Here is an 18502-nt window from a genome sequence, read left to right on the forward strand (position 1 = left end):
GATGTAAATCTGTGCAAAATTTGGCCCTAAGATGATGTAGGAGGGGAAAATCCTCAAGTGATTTGACAAAAGGTGGTTCTTAGAAAACAAACACTCTTTTCCAGTGAGATCTTATCCGATACGTGATTAATATAGTATACTGGGTGTTTGTCTTAGATATCTGCCCCTCTATAAAATAAAAGCTCTGGAATTCAGGTGGGAGTGAATGTTCTTTTTATTGCAAGGTTGCAGCATTTAGAGGTTTCGGGTTTTATGTCGAACCCATGTTTTGTAAGTAGGAAAAGACACGCTGGGAGATATTCCTTGGCTCACTGGAACTCTGCAAGAGACAGAAAATTACTCTTTTATTATAAGGTTTGCCAAATGATCTCTGAGAAAATGTGATATCATTCATATGCATTGCCAATCTGGAGAGAGACCGCACATCTTGGCAGCCATCTAGAGCTAACATATAATTCCTTTGGGTTGGTATGGGCTTTATCAGAAATAGTTCCATATGCAGTATTTACATAACTGTGGTGGAGTGTGAGAGTAAACACAGCTGTGGCATTGCCCTAAATATTTCTATTCAATGGGGAATTAAAAGAGAACTTTATCACCAAACTGCAGATAAACATAATTCAGCAGGAGTTGGTCAGTTCAGCCAGGGAGCCAATTAAAGCTACAAAGGCTGGACTGCTGGAAACATTTAAGCACTTTAGAGTTTGTTTACACTAAGGTCGTCAAAATTTCTTTTCAGAAAATATGGAAATACCATGAGTCAGCAAATAGCTGTTAACACAGACCATTTCCCAATAGGATTTGTGAATGTATCGAGTACACACTGTAAGAGACAAGGAGGGATAGGCAGTGAAGTTATAATGCCTTTGACCTCTGAGCACAGGAGAAATGATTTGGTAACGCTCTATGAGGGAAACTTGCATAATGACTAGTCTGAAAATTCCACCCAGCTCAACATTTTTTTCACTGAAAAAAGCACATCTGAGTTGACTGAAACATCTTGCAAATTCATGTCTGTTTTGGCTCCTTGTTTTTGGTCAAAATGAAAAAATGACTTCAGAAATATCTAAATGAATTGTTTTGATTTTTCAGGCTAGGTTCACAAGGGGATTTAGGCACCGTTCAGAAAAGAGGAGGAGGAGGTCGGGTGGGTGGGTGGGGTGACGTTATAAAATCTAGCCCAGTGGTTAAAGCACTCACCTAGGATGTGGGAGATCCAGGCTTGAATTCCCATTCTGGAACAAGGACTTGAACCCAGGTGAGTGCCCTAACCCCACTGCTATTGGCTGCTCTGGGATGGGTCTCCGTGTCTCCTGCTGAAGTGGTTCCATTTTGCATAATCATAAAATCAAAAGACTGGAAGGGACCTTGAGAAGTTGTCCAGTCCCCTGCACTCATGGCAGGACTAAGTATTATCTAGACCATTCCTGAGAGGTGTTCGTCTAACCTGCTCTTAAAAATCTCCAATGATGGAGATTCCACAACCTCCCTAGGTAGTTTATTCCAGTGCTTAACCACCCTGACAGGGAGTTTTTCCTAATGTTCAAACCTAAACCTCCCTTGCCGCAATTTAAGCCCATTGCTTCTTGTCCAATCCTCAGAGGTTAAGAAGAGGAATTTTTCTCCCTTCTCCTTGTAACAACCTTTCATGTACTTGAAAACTGTTATCATGTCCCCTCTGTCTTGTCTTTTCCAGACTAAACAAACCCAATATTTTTCAATCTTCCCTCAGAGGTCATATTTTCTAGACCTTTAATCATTTTTGTTGCTCTTCTCTGGACTTTCTCCAATTTGTCCATATCTTTCCTGAAATGTGTCACCCAGAACTGGACACAGTACTCCAGTTGAGGCCTAATCAGCGCGGAGTAGAGCGGAAGAATTACTTCTTGTGTCTTGCTTACAACACTCCTGCTAATACATCCCAGAATGATGTTTGCTTTTTTTGCAATAGTGTTACACTGTTGACTCATATTTAGCTTGTTATCCACTACGACCCCCAGATCCTTTTCTGCAGTACTCCTTCCTAGGCAGTCATTTCCCATTTTGTATGTGTGCAACTGATTGTTCTTCCTAAGTGGAGTACTTTGCATTTGTCCTTATTGAATTTCATCCTATTTACTTCAGATCATTTCTCCAGTTTGTCCAGATCATTTTGAATTTTAATCCTATCCTCCAAAGCACTTGCAACCCTTCCCAGCTTGGTATCGTCCGCAAACTTTATAAGTGTCCTCTCTATCATCGATGAAGATATTGCACAAAACCGTATCCAGAACTGATCCCTGCGGGACCCCACTTGTTATGCCTTTGCAGCATGACTGTGAATCACTGATAACTACTCTCTCGGAATGATTTTCCATCCACCTTATAGTAGCTTCAGCTAGGTTGCATTTTCCTAGTTTGTTTATGAGCAAGTCATGTGAGACAGTATCAAAAGCTTTACTAATGTCAAGATATACCACATGCACCGCTTACCTGTTATCCACAAGGCTTGTTACCCTATCAAAGAAAGCTATCAGGTTGGTTTGACATGATTTGTTCTTGACAAATCCATGCTGACTGTTGCTTATCACCTTATTATCTTCTAAATGTTTGCAAATTGATTTGTTAATTATTTACTCCATTATCTTTCTGAGTACAGAAGTTAAGCTGACTGGTCTGTAATTCCCCAGGTTGTCCTTATTTCCCTTTTTATGTATTGGATAATACTTGAACAGTCATGGGGTCAGAGTGAGAACGACACTAGTCTGGTGAGTAGGGCATCCACATGGAAAGAAGAACACCTGGGTTCCAGTCACTGCTCCAGAGCAGTGTTTCAAACCTAGATCTTTCACTGGGCTAAAAGTTATTGGGGGAGAGGGGCACCTCCTTCTTGGTGGATTTTTTTTTTTTTTTTTTTTTTTGGTGAGAAAGGGCTTAGGTGCCTAGTGGCAGGAGAGGGTATAGGGTTGTAAACCTCCCCCTCCTCTATGAATGTAACCCCTCATTTTCTTTGCTTTAAAAAAAAAAGGGTTAAAAATGCACAAAAACTAAATGAAATTTTTCTGACTTGCTGAAAATTCAGAAAAAATATCAGTTTTGGTTCAGCCCAACCAGTTTATTTTATTTTATTTTTTTGGAACTGTCAGCAAACCAAAAAAATCAGTTATTTACACAGCTCCTATAATGACCCTCATTCAGGCTAGCTGCAAGATTTGATCTCTGGACTTTCATGAGTCCCTGAGCAAAAGGAGTAAATAGTTGGTAGCTATAGTAGACTCTCATCTTCTTATGTGGACTGGTCACAAGGGGGAGGGGACGGGCGCTACACTTGTGTTGTTACTTCCCATGCTGAATCTTTTCTGTGGATAGAAGGGCTCAGTTGTCATTACTGTCAACACATCATCTTTCCTCAGTTCTAAAATCACTTTAAAAAATACAGTATATATTGTTCCATCTTCCTGTCATGTGGTGAACAGTAATGTAGCCATTTGCAGTTGTTAGTACATCACTATCAAGCTTTGGTGTCTGACAGGCAATTTACAAAAAACCGGGTGTAATCATCTTTCCTAAAAATAATCCCTATAAAAAAATCATATACAAATGATACTTTGCAAATTTTTCTATTAAATGTATTGCATGATTCCAAATTGTAACAGCATTTGATTATTTTGATTCAATAAAATGAATTTATTGGGGATAAACCCTCTAAATGCTCATGATGGTTAGGATAAGAAGAACTAAATTGATGTCTTTTGCCAAGAAACTGAAGGACTAGATTTATATATTGTTGTATTTGCATCTTGACACAGCTGATGGGAGGGAAAAAGAATATAGCTATTTTAGACATACACTTTAAATAGATGCAGCCAAGGAAAATACACTCTGGGGGGCAAACGTAGCAAGTTATATATTTGTGTGTTTAAAATATCTATTCATTAAAGTGACACACATCATTCAGGCTGCTAAGTCAAAATGGCAAGGATTCATGTTGTCATTTGGAAGTTATTTAGCCATGGAGAATTTATTTTTAAACCAAACATTGCTGCAAATTAACTTAAAAAGAACCAAACACGAAACTTGCCGTAAATTTCATTGTAACTGAAAACAGTCTCTCATTACAGTGCTTGTACAATGTTTTGTTTATAACACAGTACATTTGGGGGTTCTTTTAAAGATATTGTCATATAACACTTTTGCAAAGAGCATTGTTTCACAAGATCAAGCTGAACATTAACTTGTGTTATAAGTAGCGCAATACAAGTCTTTTTCCCACATAATACTTCTCCTTAGAAGAATTATTAAAACGGAGGACAGTGTGGCCTAGTGGCGAGAGCACTGGATTCTGTTCCCAGCTCTGTCAGTGGCCTGATGGGTGATGTTGGGCAAATCACATCAGCTTTCTGTGCCTCAGTTCCTTTGCCTATCTGTGAAATGGGGATAATAATACTTTGTAAAGTGCTTTGAAATCTACTGATGAAAAACACTACAAGAGCTAGATATTATTATTTAAAATCTAAGTCTCAATAGAGCCAGATTTTGCTCCGATTGACCTCAGTGGGATATAGCACATGGATATCAGGAAATTTGGATTAAAAGAAGAAAACAGTTTACAATAATTATAACCCCACCAGGCGTGAATGGATGAAGTGATAACCAAAGTCTCTGTCTGTCTGTCTTTTTCTCATGATCAGATGAGTGAATTTGTAAAAGTGTCATTTTTCTTAACAGATCTGCATGCTTTGGCCAAGATTATTAAAATAGGAACCTAACGTTAGGGTCTGAAATATATATATAATTAGGAATTTTAAATAAGTGGCTTGATTTTTTTCAAAAGTGCTGAGCTCCCAACAGCTCTTGTTGAGAAAAGTAGGAGCAACTGTGTGCTCAGCCCTGTTGAAAAGAAAAGTATTTAGGTACCTAAAATACTGATTTGGGAACCTAACTTTAGTCTCCAGTTTTTGAAAATCTTGGCATTTAGAATGGGATCTGCTGACTTTAGTGACATCCTGTGACACTCTGCTCAGGCCACCCAGAACTGTAAGCCATTGTGTTTCATTCTTGCTGAGGCAGAGGGGTGTGCTTTGCTGGAGATTAGATTTTCACCCCCCTCTGCCACATGGGTCTGTTTTCCTCACCAGCAAACTCCTCGAGACTCTTCCAGTTTAAACTTTGCCTTGCAGGTAAGAATCAGTGAACCTGAGTTCCCCAGAGATGTCTCTCTGCAGTGTCCATTCCTTCTCACTGTGACACTCACAGAAATTAAGTTCATTGCCTCCAAAGATAGTGTACGCTCCAGCTGATTAGGTTAGCTGAAGTCTCACACTTACTTCAGTATAAAACAGCACTGAGATGGTTTATAGTAAAACTAAGAATAAGTTTATTAAATAAGGAACAGAGATTTAAGTGATACCAAGGAAGAGAAAAAGAGACCGGTATGGTTACAAACAAAACATGGTTTCTAGTGACGAAATCTTAATTTTAGCAAGTTACAATCTTTGCCTAAGTAGTTTTCGTTCTTATATCAAGTTACCGTCTCTAGCTCTCCACGCTAGGGGATCCAACTTTCAGAAGGTGCTATACCCTATGTCCCCTAAGTTTTTGCTCCCCTTATATTTCCCAAAGTCCACTGTCTATGCCTCAAGAGCCAGGAAGGATTCCTGGGGTGCTGATTCTGTCCCCTGGCATGATCACTAAGCTATCTTCTCCATTGCTTGTTAGCTTGGTGGCTTTGTTTACCTTATATGTAAATGTATTTTCATTGTCCTTTGCATGTGACCAAGCCAGTCAGGCAGGTACAACAATATTCCTTTGTCTTGGGCAGGCTGGGTTTATGCACTGCCTCCCAAACATATTTTAAGAACATATTTCCAGCACTCTTTATACACAACTCACACATACATCATACAATGATTTTTTCGAGACCAGCATGTCATCAATTTACATATACCTTACATGACACCTTTTAGATACATTTTATGACCGTGTGTTGGAGGTAATGAGTGTGTCAGGCCTGACATGAGTTACAGTATGGTGGGCTCTCTGCCAGTTGGCATTGAGGGGCTTTTAGGGTCACCCCCCCCCCCAAAGTGTAATGATTGCTGTCAACCCTATAGTGCTAGCTCAGCTATGGGAGAGTAAGTTGGATTCTGCTCTGACTTGTATATCAGCAGAATTGTTAACTAAGCTCCAAATTTCAGGATCTTGATAATGATGTATATATGAGTATTACAGTATTGCCTGGCAGCCCCAAACAAGGAGTGGGGCTCCACTGTACTAGGCACTGTACACACAGAAATGGAAATAGACTGGCCTTTCACGAAAGAGCTTACAGCCATGAGGTTCAAACCAGGAAGTAGTATACAGCTTGACTCTCTGATCTCAGGTCATGCATTTACAAAGATGGAATTTAAGTGAGGAAGTCTTATTATTTGTATTATAAACAGCAAATGCAATATGGAGTCACAGAGGCAATAAATATGGATGCCCACAGTGCCGTTTTCACACTCTCTTTTCATAGCTGGGCCACGCTTTAACTTATTCGGGCTCTGATGGGAGGCATTAAAAGTGGCCCACAAAGTTAACTGAAAAAAGCGTGTGCACGCACACAGTACCCCACCAATCCGTATCTAAAGCCCTGTCCACCCTGGGAGCAGAGCTGTATGAGAGACAGGCCACATTAAAAGCAGTTGTTGCTAGTAAAGTTTTTGGCACAGTTCCCATGACCAGCGTGGAGAGGAAATGTCTCTTTTGCCAGAAAACTGTTTTAAACTGTACTTTGAAACTACAGGTGGCAACCCACATTATGGTTTGTGGGGCATGGTTCTCAGGAAAAAGTACCCATCTCCATGCTAGTCAGGGAAACCATAACAGGACACTGCTAGCAAGAACCATTGTTTGATATGGTTATAGCTAACACATTCCCATTCTGTATGAACAGGGTCTAAAGGGAGCATTCAGAACATTTGTTACTTTACTTCCCATGAAATCTGAATCAGTGTGGGCTGCTGGCTCCTGCTTGATGGTGACATCAAGCTCACAATGGAACTCCGTTTAAGTCACCTTATATAGGATCAGGTAGTGGGGTTTTTATTTCTTTGTTGCACTCTTCTGTAGGGTTTATAACAGGTGTATTGATCATTGCAGGAAAATCTGTAATACTGGAAAAAGAAGGGAGTTGCCTAACCCTTATCGATACACTCTAGTCTCCATCAGGGTTTCATGGAGGGTATCATGTCACCAGCATAATGCTTGCAGGGGCATCGCATCAGGCAGGAGGTGATGATCCACAGCAGGCTGGAAATTCATGGGACCTGAAAAACAACAACATATGTTTTAAGTAACAAACAAATGTCCCTTCTAACCTAGCCACTCCGCGCTTGGAACTCCCACTGAAGTTCCAAGTATGGGACAGGGTTTAGCTCTGCAAGTCACCTTTAAGGATCAGTATTTCAAAGGAGCAACAACTACTAACCTCACCAGAGCTGAAATCCTTAAGGCTGAATACTATTAAATTCAACAACGGTCAAGGTAAGTTTAGTTTAAGACCTTGCTGATGTTCTGTTAACTCAATTGCTTTATTGTAAAACAGCTTAGTATATTTAGTCAATTAATTACCCCAAGTTTTTGGGAGCGAAAGTAACATTTTCCCTCCTGTTTTTCTAGGCTTCTTGAAGTCCATTCACCTGATGCCAAGCACACTGTGGTTCTAAGGAGTAAGGATTCAGCCACAGCCCAGGCCTGGTTCAATGCTATCCACTCCAGTGTGAGTGATCTTATTCCCAGGGTGATTTCAGAGGTGAAAGACCATCTGGGTAAAACCGGGATCGCTGGAAGTCGAGAGATTAGGCATCTAGGCTGGCTTGCAGAAAAGGTAATGGACATATTTTCTTTTTCATTTCTAAGCTCTCTGTGTGTCTGGAAGTAGCGGCTGAATCAGATATTTGTTTGTATTTAGCTTTTACGAAGGCTTCTGATTGTGCCTGCTGTGACCTGTTGTATCTTATCTAACTCAGTGGTTCCCAGACTCTCTGCTTCTGCAGACCATTTAGTAACCAGATCCTCTGAGGGGCCTGCCTCTCATCCCTACCCTTCTGTCTCCCACTGCTTGGCTCTCAAATGTTAAAATCTGCATACACTAGGAAGACCTTTGGTGGTCCATGGGCCGCAGTTTGAGAACCATTGATGTAGTGAGAAAAAAATCCAGGCATGCACAGGAACAGGTCCAACATTATTTCAGTGCCAGAGCTCCAGAAATCTACTTTACGCTCTAACAGGTTGTGTGCTCTGATGGTTCCACTAGCAGTGCTGGGCTATAGATTTACAGTGTCCTTAAAAAGACACATGATTTCCTCAGCAGCACATGTGGTGTTTTAGTGCTTCATAAGGAGGCAAAGGAGGCAAACATTTTCAGATACCTTTCCCAGCTCCATCCAAGCTTAGAAAAGCCAGTAAAAGTCCGTGATCGTTAACCCTGCTGTTTATTTTAAGGTGAAGCTCACCCTGTAGAGAGCCAGCCTGAGGCCTATATACCACATAAAATTCTGGGTTGAATTTCACCATGATAGAATAGGGCTCTTTGTTAGAACTGCTGAACCTCATTAATGAATTTTAACTTTGAAATTTACAGTTGGCAGCTTTGGGCTCATCAGGGCAGCCGCCCTTTTCTCCACTCATTTTTATTTTTGAACACAGAATATGTTTGGCTACTTATTATTTCCGAATCATCTCCCCGAAGAAGAGGCAAAACACCAATAGTTATTGTGCATGAAAAGTTTTATTATCATCTGTGAGTCTGTAGCCCCATTTTGAAGGCATACACCTCTATATGCTAGGCCTGTATTCATCAGAACAGGAGATTGTCTCCCAATTCTAGGTGAATGTAGCTGTTCTGCATTAGAACATTTACACACCTTACAATGGTATATCGATATGCTTAAAGTAAATATCCATGTTAAAGATGCGCAGGTTAAAAGGTCACTTTAAAGCATCATATTTTGCATGTTCTTAGAATACATTGCAGAGTGCCTTTCCCTATTCAAGCATTTGTGATCAACATCACCACATAGTAGGATTAGAATAAAGGAGAGTTGTGAAATTGCAGACAGTTCCTTAGCACAGCAGGTATGCAGTACAGCACGCTGTGGACGTGCTAGCATTTAAATAAAGAAGAGATGAGCATCCATTCTGAAAATACACTGACATTTTTATGCAGTGATACTGGCACAAAATAGCTTCCATATTCCACCCTAAAGTGGGGGCTGCATTTGACTGGTGGGCAATTGATTTCTCTTCTACCCTCTCATTTCTTTCTTTAATCAATCAGACCCATGGGATTAGCAGGAGGGTACGGTGATGTCCCTCTCCTTTTTCATGCCCCTTTTTGAGAGCCTTTTAGAGGCAGAATAATACATAAAAGAAATTCCTACCTGGTGGGGAAGGGGAAGGGACCTTTACACACATACTAAATGTGCTGGTGTGATGTACTCATGCCAGCCAGGTCTGCTTAGGATAGTGGCCTTTGCATACAGCCAATAGTTGCAGCTTTTGGAAGGCCTCTTGGTTCAGCCCTGGTGGAACTAGTTGCAATAATCCAGTCTTGCATGTGTCCCTGTTGCTAGGTTTGCACAGTAATATCTTTAAAAAAATCACACCTCTAATTGACATAGCTATGCTGGCAAAACTTATAAATGCAGACCTAGAAAATGCATTTCTGTAGCCTGGGGGCATCGAACTTCAAAAGCTTCTTGCAAACTATAGAAGTGTTTAATGCTTCTCAAAGAAGAGGTCTGAAGAATCCTTTATCATAGCATGTATTAGGCAACTTAAATGTAAGAGTTGCTATAAGGTCCCCGATAATATTAATAATAATGTTTGAAACTAAAAAAAGGAGAAGATTCTTCTTTTGGGTTTGCCCACTGGATCTTAATTCCAGTATTTGGCACATGTTAACAGAACTCTGCCTAGAAGGCAGGCAGATTATTGTTGTCAAAATCCAGTGGCTGGATATGAGAGGAGAACATACCCAAATAAGGAAAAGGAGAAGAAATCACCTAACTGGCAAAGTAAATTGGAATTATTTTTCAGTGTATGATATCTCTAAAATGAAAAGTGTGCTAATATATTCTAGAATGTTCGGACTCCTCTGCAGTCAGATAACCATATCATTGTACTGGAATTAAGATATGTGAGATATCCTTTATCACAGCTGTCTCCTTCAGTATTGGACTGGATATTGCTGTGTTATCTGTTTTCCTGTTTTCTCTTATCCTTTGGAATGAAGCATAATACTCTGGTTGTGAAACGTGCAAGCTGTCCAAACAAGATTTAGTCAAATGGCACAAAAGTTCCTTTGAGCCCATTTTTGGACTTCAAATGAAAACATGTCCATGTTCCCATTTGCTTTGCATTCATTTACACTCTGGTTAGTGAAACAAGCAGGCAGCAGCAGAGTCGTATTGTTACTCTACTCCTGGATTGTGGTCATGGATTTTCAGTACTGACTTAGTACATTTTAAAGAACTAAAGGGGAGCCTCAGTGAAAATGTGATACCATTTTGGGGATCTTAGAATAACCGTGATAATAAAATGTGTTTGGAGAAAAAAAAAAACCCTTAATGTAGTTAAAACGTTTTTATCTAACCTAAAATAATCTATTTAGGTACTTTGGTTTAACCACCTTCATGTATTCAGTCTTTTAATGCCAGAGGGTATAAGCTAAAGCTACCATTAGAATAGAAAGTTAAAATATGGTATTGCGGTTGTACCCCCACAAATTTTGACTAATCAGTTCTTTAAGCAGCCCCATTTTATAGATGGTACACGGAGGTGAAGGGACTTAAGCGAAGTCACACTAGGAACCAGTGGTACATTCAGGAATAAAATCCAGGCTCCTGATTCCCAACTCATTGCTAGAAAGTCATTAGAAAGCACTGTGGTGTTTTTCATTTAAGCCAAAATGACCTTTGACTTCTAATATGCCATAATTCCTCTAACCAATCAACATGCTTTCTGCCTGGATGAATGAAATGCTGTCTATTTTAGGGGTTTCTATAGATCCCATTACTATAACATCTAAGTGCTTCCCAAAAAAGTTTGCAGAACATGCACAGTGCACTTTATCACATCTGCTTTTCTTCCTTCACTGTCATAGGAGACTTGGGTATATTGCTGAATTTGTTTTAATTATAATTTGCGTTCATTTATTCTCTTCCACACATCTGGTGAAAATGTTATCAATGAGGAAGGTCATGCCATATGCCCTTGAAGATGGTTAGTGGATAAACCCCATCTATAATTACCTCATTGCAGCATTATACACTCTCCCATTCACCTCAATGATAAAACTCCTGCTACTTATCTCACAAAAATGGAAAAATCCTATACATTTCCCCAACAAGAAACTGATTTTTAAATCCTGGCTAGATCACTTAGTTTTGAACACTTGTATAAGAACAGGGAGAGCTCTGCTGTTGTCCCGTTTTGCTTGACTTTGTAGCTTATTAACTCCAGAACTTGGTTGTTTGCTTCGTAAAACAGCACAGCATAGTGCTCAGTTACATAAAGAGACTGCATTATCTGGGATAATGACCAGCCTCTGCTTAGGAAACACGTAAACCTGAAGTAACATGAAGAGTAATTGCCTCTTCTAGGTTCAATGGCGTTTCTTCCTAGGTCAGATTTATCCACCCTGATGAAGCAGTGTTGAGAAGATCAGACTTTGGTAGTTTTTGGTGCACCTGATTGATGGATATATTTAGAGAAACTGACTCCAGAATGAGCAGCCATTAACCACACTGTCAGGACTCACTCTCTCCTTCATTTGGGCAACACATATAAATTAAATAAATTAATGGAGATGTCCCATCTCCTAGAACTGGAAGGGAGCTTGAATGAAAGGTCATCGAGTCCAGCCCCCTGCCTTCACTAGCAGGACCAAGTACTGATTTTGCCCCAGATCCCTAAGTGGCCCCCTCAAGGATTGACCTCAAAACCCTGGGTTTAGCAGGCCAATGCTCAAACCACTGAGCTATCCCTCCCCCTTATGTTAGCCTTACCATGCTTGTGCCTATCATTTATTTAGCTAAATGATGATAAAAGCTAAACCAAATAGTGAAGTGATGAGTTCAGGATGTGAATAGAAGGATAATGGGGGAAGATGGATATGAATGGCATGATTAATATTTTTAAAAAATGGACAGGAAGGTGAGTGATCAGAAGAGATGAGGGGGAAAAAAAGGAATAGAAATTCATAGGCCTGATTTTTAAAGTTGGCCTCCATTTTTGCAAGTAGAGTTTTGTTCTCACAGATAATTGCACCGACAGATTTGTTCCTGCAGTTAATTTTGGGCACATCTAGGCTTACAACAGATGTTTTGGGCACAGTTGAGTAGTTAAATGCTAGTTTTTGTGCCTACAGTGCCTTGCAAGTGCAAAACTGCAATCTGAGTTTAAAAATCAGACCCTACATATCACGCACAGCACTTTTCACAAGGGTTGCATAATTAGCCCCAATGCCCTAGCGAAATTCCAGTAGAGGTAATTACATTATGTATACTCTGAGTTCTCCCTATGGCTTAATTTACAGCAATAGTCTTCATTCCTGTCCTAAAATATTGCATATTGGTGCTACTGTTGCTCCAGACCCAGAGGAAGTTGCATTTCATTGGTGGGCAAAATTATTCCGGGGTTATGTTGTTTGTGATATTTTGCTTACTTTTACAATTTCCGGACCAGGAGACGTATCTGTCTTGTATGAATTCCCGTGGGTGCCCACAGAATTTGCAGGGACATCTAGTAAAAATTAGAAGCCAGTCTGGCCTGCTGAAGATATACTTAAAGTTGTGAACAAACCAAGTATTTATTTTGAAAGAGGAAATTGTGACCCATCGTTTGGAGAGAGCACCGCAGTGGAAACGGGTGCAGAGAACTGCAGAAGGAAACTGGGTATCTATCTGCCTCTGCAGGGATCTTCGGAGAAGTGTTCCTTCTAATTCCACCTTCAGTCTCATCCTCTGGAGCTGTAGCATATAGCTCCCTTTATTAAACTACTGCTAACAGCTTCTGTGCATATCACAGTGCCTAGTGCAGGGGTTCTCACAACAATTTTTTTGGTGGCCTCACAGTGCGGCCACCAACTCTTGCTGGTGGCCTCTCTGACAATTTTTCCTAAAATACTTCATTAACTTTTGGAAAAACAAATAAATATGCACATGTACATCTCCAAATCATTGTAATTTATTTATGTAAGGGTTTGGGTTTTTTTTTGAAAACTCAATAATACAAACAATGTACAGTTGTCTCTATTCTCTACTGAACCTAAACAGAATAGAAACCAAAGTAAGGTGCTTTGCATATTCTTGGCTTTTGTTGTCGTTGTTTCTTTTGCTTTTTTGCTTGCTTTTTTAAAGACTTGCTAGCTAGTAAGTCTGCTGCTATGAAAAGTGAGATTTGTATGTTTGTTAATATCATTTTTCACAGCAGCAGACTTGCCAGGTAGCTGGGAGATATTAACAAAACATATAAATATCACTTTTCACAGCAAACTTACCAAACCCTGGCAAGCTGGGGGACAAATTAAGCCCTGGATGGGGAGGTGGGTAGTGAGGCAGCGGGAGCCAGGACAATGGCTCGGGGGCTGGAGGAAGCAGTGCGGCCAGGGGCGATGGGCTAGGGGAGGCAGTGGGGGCCAGTGGGTCCGGGCCGAAGTCCTGTGGCCAGGGACCAGAGCCCGCCGCCCCATGGGAGCCTGCCACCCCAGGGTTGAAGCCAGAAACCTGAACTCCACTGGTCCCAGGAAGGTGGGAAACTCACACCAGCTGCCTGCTCCTCCAGTGTTTCTGGCTGCAGAGGGGGGCAGGGCCCAACCCCTGATGGTGGCTCTGGGGGAAGGGCCGCTGCTTCCCTCCCCTCCCCACCCCTCTTCCCCAATCACCGCCAAGGAGCCTGTGGCTGCAAACAAAGTCCCTGGTGGCCAGGGTGGACGGATTTGAGAAACGCCGGCCTAGTGCAATCTGACTGATGCTTCTAGGCATTACTGAAATATAAATGTTCAATAATATCACTTGGCTGAAGCAAGGTCTGTGCTTCATCCCACAGATAGCTCTGTGGTGCCCAGTCTCGTGTACCCCACCCACATGATGCACAGATCAGAATAGTTTTCAGAAATGGCTTAAGCCCTGTCCTCGCTAAAAGAGAGCCACTTTAACTAAGCTGTTTTCAGCAGAGCGATCCCTTTGCTGAGTTCCTATCAATAAGTGTTACCAAATGTACAGTCACTAATTCATCACATAATGCAGACTCATGTTTTAAAAAGTGTGATGTAAACTGTTAACCACACTGCCTGTGTTGCTTCCCTAAAACATTTTAAAGTGTGTTAGAGATGGGGCCCGCTTGTTGACTGATGAACACGCGTCTAGATCAAAGCATGGCTCTCCCAGTTTGCTGCCTTATATAGCTTACTTAACTCTCCTGCCTTATGTAGCAAAGACCCTCAACTGCTGCTTGGCTGAGCTATTTTTGCCTGAGTGTATTGCTTATGCTATTCTTGGTCCCCTCCGTGTCAGACAGTCTTCACAGTGGCAGCGAGGGGCAGAGAAGATCTTTACTCTGAGCCCAGGTTTAGGACCACCTCACAGGAGAACTCTCCGTAATTCTCTGCCTCCAGATGGCGCACACGATGGCTCCCTTTGGAGCAGAGTTTTCACTGGGTTGTAGAGACATTTTTAGCTAAACGTCTCTCCGTTTCTTGATTTGAGTGAGAAAAGTCTTAAAGCCAAACTGCTAAACTTAAAAAAAAAAAAAAAAAAAAAAAAAAAAAATCCCTTTGGCTTTCTGAGGAGAAGAATCCCCGTCCCAATCCCCCAACTTTGGAAATGTTGGACAAAGAGTAGTCCCCTCCCCCCACCACACACACACACACACACAGTCACCAGGGCAACTCTTGCACCAAAGGCAAAGCTCCCAACTGGTGTCTGGGTGAAGTACATGCCAAGACAGAGAAACCAGGCAACCAGCTTGCATGCGAACAGTGTCCATGCTGAGATAATTGAGCAGGCTGCCAGCTTGTGTGTCGGTGAGGGCCATGCCAAGATGGTTAAGGAGGCTGCATGGAAGCTCCCTTCACTGAGACCAGGACAGAATCAGTGGCATAGAGCAAGTTCTTCAAAGCCTCCCCCAGGCATGGAACCCCTATTGCAACCGCTTGCAGAGCAAGCAGCAACGTTTCACTGTAATCTTGGGGGAAGGCAAGTTCCCTCCATACCACAGTTCTGATCCTGTTTGGCAATTATATTTCTATAGGCACCTAAAAATTGACGCAATATTAGAGGTTGCTTTTAAAAACCGTGTCCTTAACACCAGAAGTGTGCGCCTGGGCCTGTTGGGGGTATGGGCCTAATCCAGCTTCTATTGATGTAAATGGGACTCTGACCATACAACTTCAGTGGGCATTGGATTAGGGCCCTGGCCATCCCTGCCAGTGCACACACCAGTTATATTGCTCAGATGCCGTCTCTGGCTGGCAGCACCTGTCACGTGGGTGTGCCAAGCATGCTCCCAGAAGCACTATGCATGCTTTGTCCTTCACATGCATAGTGCCTCCCTCCACCTCTGCTTGGGTCGGGGGCTACAGTTGCTAGGGCCCATCTCCTAGCACTGCATTGGCTCTCGGAGAGACCGTTGAGTCCAAAGTGTCTGTTTTGCCAAACGAGTTGACATGGAAAATAACAATTTTTTCTGAAAATAACAATTTTTTCTAAAAATACCCTGAAAAGAAACTAAATTCTGACTCAAAGTTTGCTTGCTGGAATGATTGGATTGACCTTTAGGAAAATATGAGAGTAAAAAATATAATGGTGAGGGAAAAGTTACATGCACTATAATTTACAACATGGCAAGACATTAATTCAATGCAGACTACAAAATCAGTCTAATTTTAGCCATCAACCTCTGCTTATATAATATTCCCCTAAAGCTATTAACTCCAGGCTTTTACCCTGTTATTGCATCCTATAAAAAGAAAATACCCTAATACCATGACAGCCCTAATAAAAATGTGCCATTAGACAATTATACTGCAACAAAACTTTGGAGACAGTGTGGCAGTATTTCTTTCTTAACCTAATTGTTCCACTGCCAGCATTTTCAATGCTCCCGGTCACAATGGAAGGTGAGAACATGGCAGTGCCATATGCAAAATAGTATATTGTGGGATACTGGTCACAGGGACCTTCTGCAGCAAGAACAGTTTAGTTCTGTGTGAAATTCTCATAAAGGACTGCAGTTGAAAGGAATCCATTAGTTGAAAAAAGAACAGGGCTGCTACTCTGAAACCTGTCATTAGTTGAAAAGTTCACTTATATCCTCCACTCCCCACAGCCAATACTAGTGTGTGCTTATTTTAGTTATTTGTTTTATGATAGGAAAGATGGACAGAAGTGCTTTAACCCAATTCCCCCTTCTCCCCTCAAACTCTTCAACCCTATAGGCTGATTTCTTGCTGCAAAGTTATCCTGTCTCCTCATTTGGAGCGGTAATGAGTTATATTAATTCCCCCGAAGTGTTATTTTTTTCTCCCCTCCTGCTTAAGCACTCCACTGTCTTTACTGTAACATAAATAAAAGCTTTAGTGAAAGACTGAAAAACAAATTGATAGTGATGGAGCCTCCTTGTCTTCTCCAAGGGGTTTCCTCTTCTCAGTTTTTAATGAGGCCCATATTAGTTGTCATTCTTACCTTCCCTAATGAATAGTTTGAAAGAAAAGCTTTTAATATGTGCAACATAATTTGTGCCAAGCTGCTGACCTTTGCTTTTGATAAGACCTCATTTGAGGCTCAGTCCCAAGACCAAACATATTGTTGGATCAATCATGTTGATTTTTGGCTCTGATAGTTACATGCAGCTAATGAGTTGTATGGTGTACACATTAACCTCAGACCTGACTGTGCAGATGCCAAGCACGTAGCAAAATCACACCGGGGCTTCAAAGAGACGCACTGTGCTGGCATCTTAATAGAAGCGTGCAATTAAAAACAGTAGTACATGTCATTGGTTCACTGCTTGTGGGAGTAGAATGTAATCAAGGGAGTAGAATGTAAACAAGCCATCTTCTGTCTGTTTTAAAAAAAATCTCTGCATCATAAAGGTGCTTTATGAACTGTAAAATAGAGATTAAAGCCTGAACGTTTAAACAGTAAGGTAATGATTTTACTACCAAAGGGGAACCTGCTTTGGGAAACAGCCATTGAATAATACATTTAAAGGCTGTCCAATTACCACACAATGATTCTCCTTGGATTTGAAGGCATTTTAGAGCAGGGCTATGATTTCCATTTGACAAACGTGATCACATATGTATCAATATATTACCAAGGAGGGGCCTTCCATCTTCATAGGAAAAAGCCACTTTGATCAGTGGTTGAGGTACTAGAACATTGTCACAACAGCTAGTTTATATGCAAGTGCTTTTGCTCAATTGTGAGAAATGGTGCTGGATTGAACAGGCCAGATTACGATCTCAGTTTACACTAGTGTAAATCCAAAGTACTTCCATTGAAGTCAATGGAGTTACCTCATATCTGACCCATTGCGTTCAAACTGTTAGCAACTAATTCTGAAGACACTAGTTCACTGAGAAACACAGGGCTGAATCCTGCAGTCCATATTCAGTCTCCGAGTCCACAGGAATTTCACTTGGGTAAGGGCGCCAGGATTTGGCCTCAAGTTAGTAACAGATTGTTACCCACATGGCCTTGTTAGCAGGCAGCTGGTTAACCATCCACATAGAGCCATGGGCAAAAATCCCAACATGCACAATCTGTTACTCCCGGCCATTTACCCCAGTTTAAGGATTAGGAAAGAAAACAAACATTGCATGTTAACCACATGAATACGAAGCAAAGAATGCTGGGATGAGTATAAGCCTTAAACATCCAGCTGCAGGAGTACATTAGACATGCAAAGGTGGAATAAATACGACCACAGATTCCCAGACAGTTCCAAGCCATCACTTTAATACAACAAAAACTTATCAATAAGGCTGAAAGAATGTTAGTGCTTGAAATAGGAAGTCAGACAGAAAATCATGAAGCATTGAACAACAAACAGCTCTCTAGTAGGGCTCCTGAAACTATTTTGAGAGCAGTGTTTACCCACGTCTTACTAAAGAGAATGTCTTGTGGGCTCTCTCCCTCCCTTCCGTGATCAGATAGCATCCCTGTGTGTAGCCTGTAGAGGTGATGCTTGCTTATGTTAAGTAGAAGTGTGTTGAAATGTAAGTAGAGAGTAGGTTTTTGGGCCCAAATTTGGGTTTGATAACAAGACCTAGTAAAACATGAGTGAAGTGAAATGAGACAATTCAGAAGCAAGTGAGAGAAAAGTTAGGACATAACCCCAGGTCATGTTATAAATGTGTTTTGGTTTTAACGAGTGTTTTAGACAAAATGTGAATATTTTTGGAAGAATGGGATCTGTATCGATAGTTATTAGAATGATATTTATGCAGATGTTAATTAAGACATTTAATGTG

General features: G+C 41.1%; 1 protein-coding gene across 1 annotated transcript in view; it reads left to right on the forward strand.

The window, feature by feature from the left end:
• SNTB1 (syntrophin beta 1) overlaps positions 1 to 18502 on the forward strand; it is a 159325-nt gene that overhangs the window by 92766 nt on the left and 48057 nt on the right. Inside the window, exon 3 of the mRNA XM_065399435.1 lies at positions 7642 to 7849. Coding sequence (XP_065255507.1) covers positions 7642 to 7849 — 208 coding nt within the window. The remainder of the gene's footprint in view (positions 1 to 7641; positions 7850 to 18502) is intronic.

Source organism: Emys orbicularis, chromosome 2 (genome assembly GCF_028017835.1).
Source record: "Emys orbicularis isolate rEmyOrb1 chromosome 2, rEmyOrb1.hap1, whole genome shotgun sequence".
NCBI classification, from domain to species: domain Eukaryota; kingdom Metazoa; phylum Chordata; order Testudines; family Emydidae; genus Emys; species Emys orbicularis.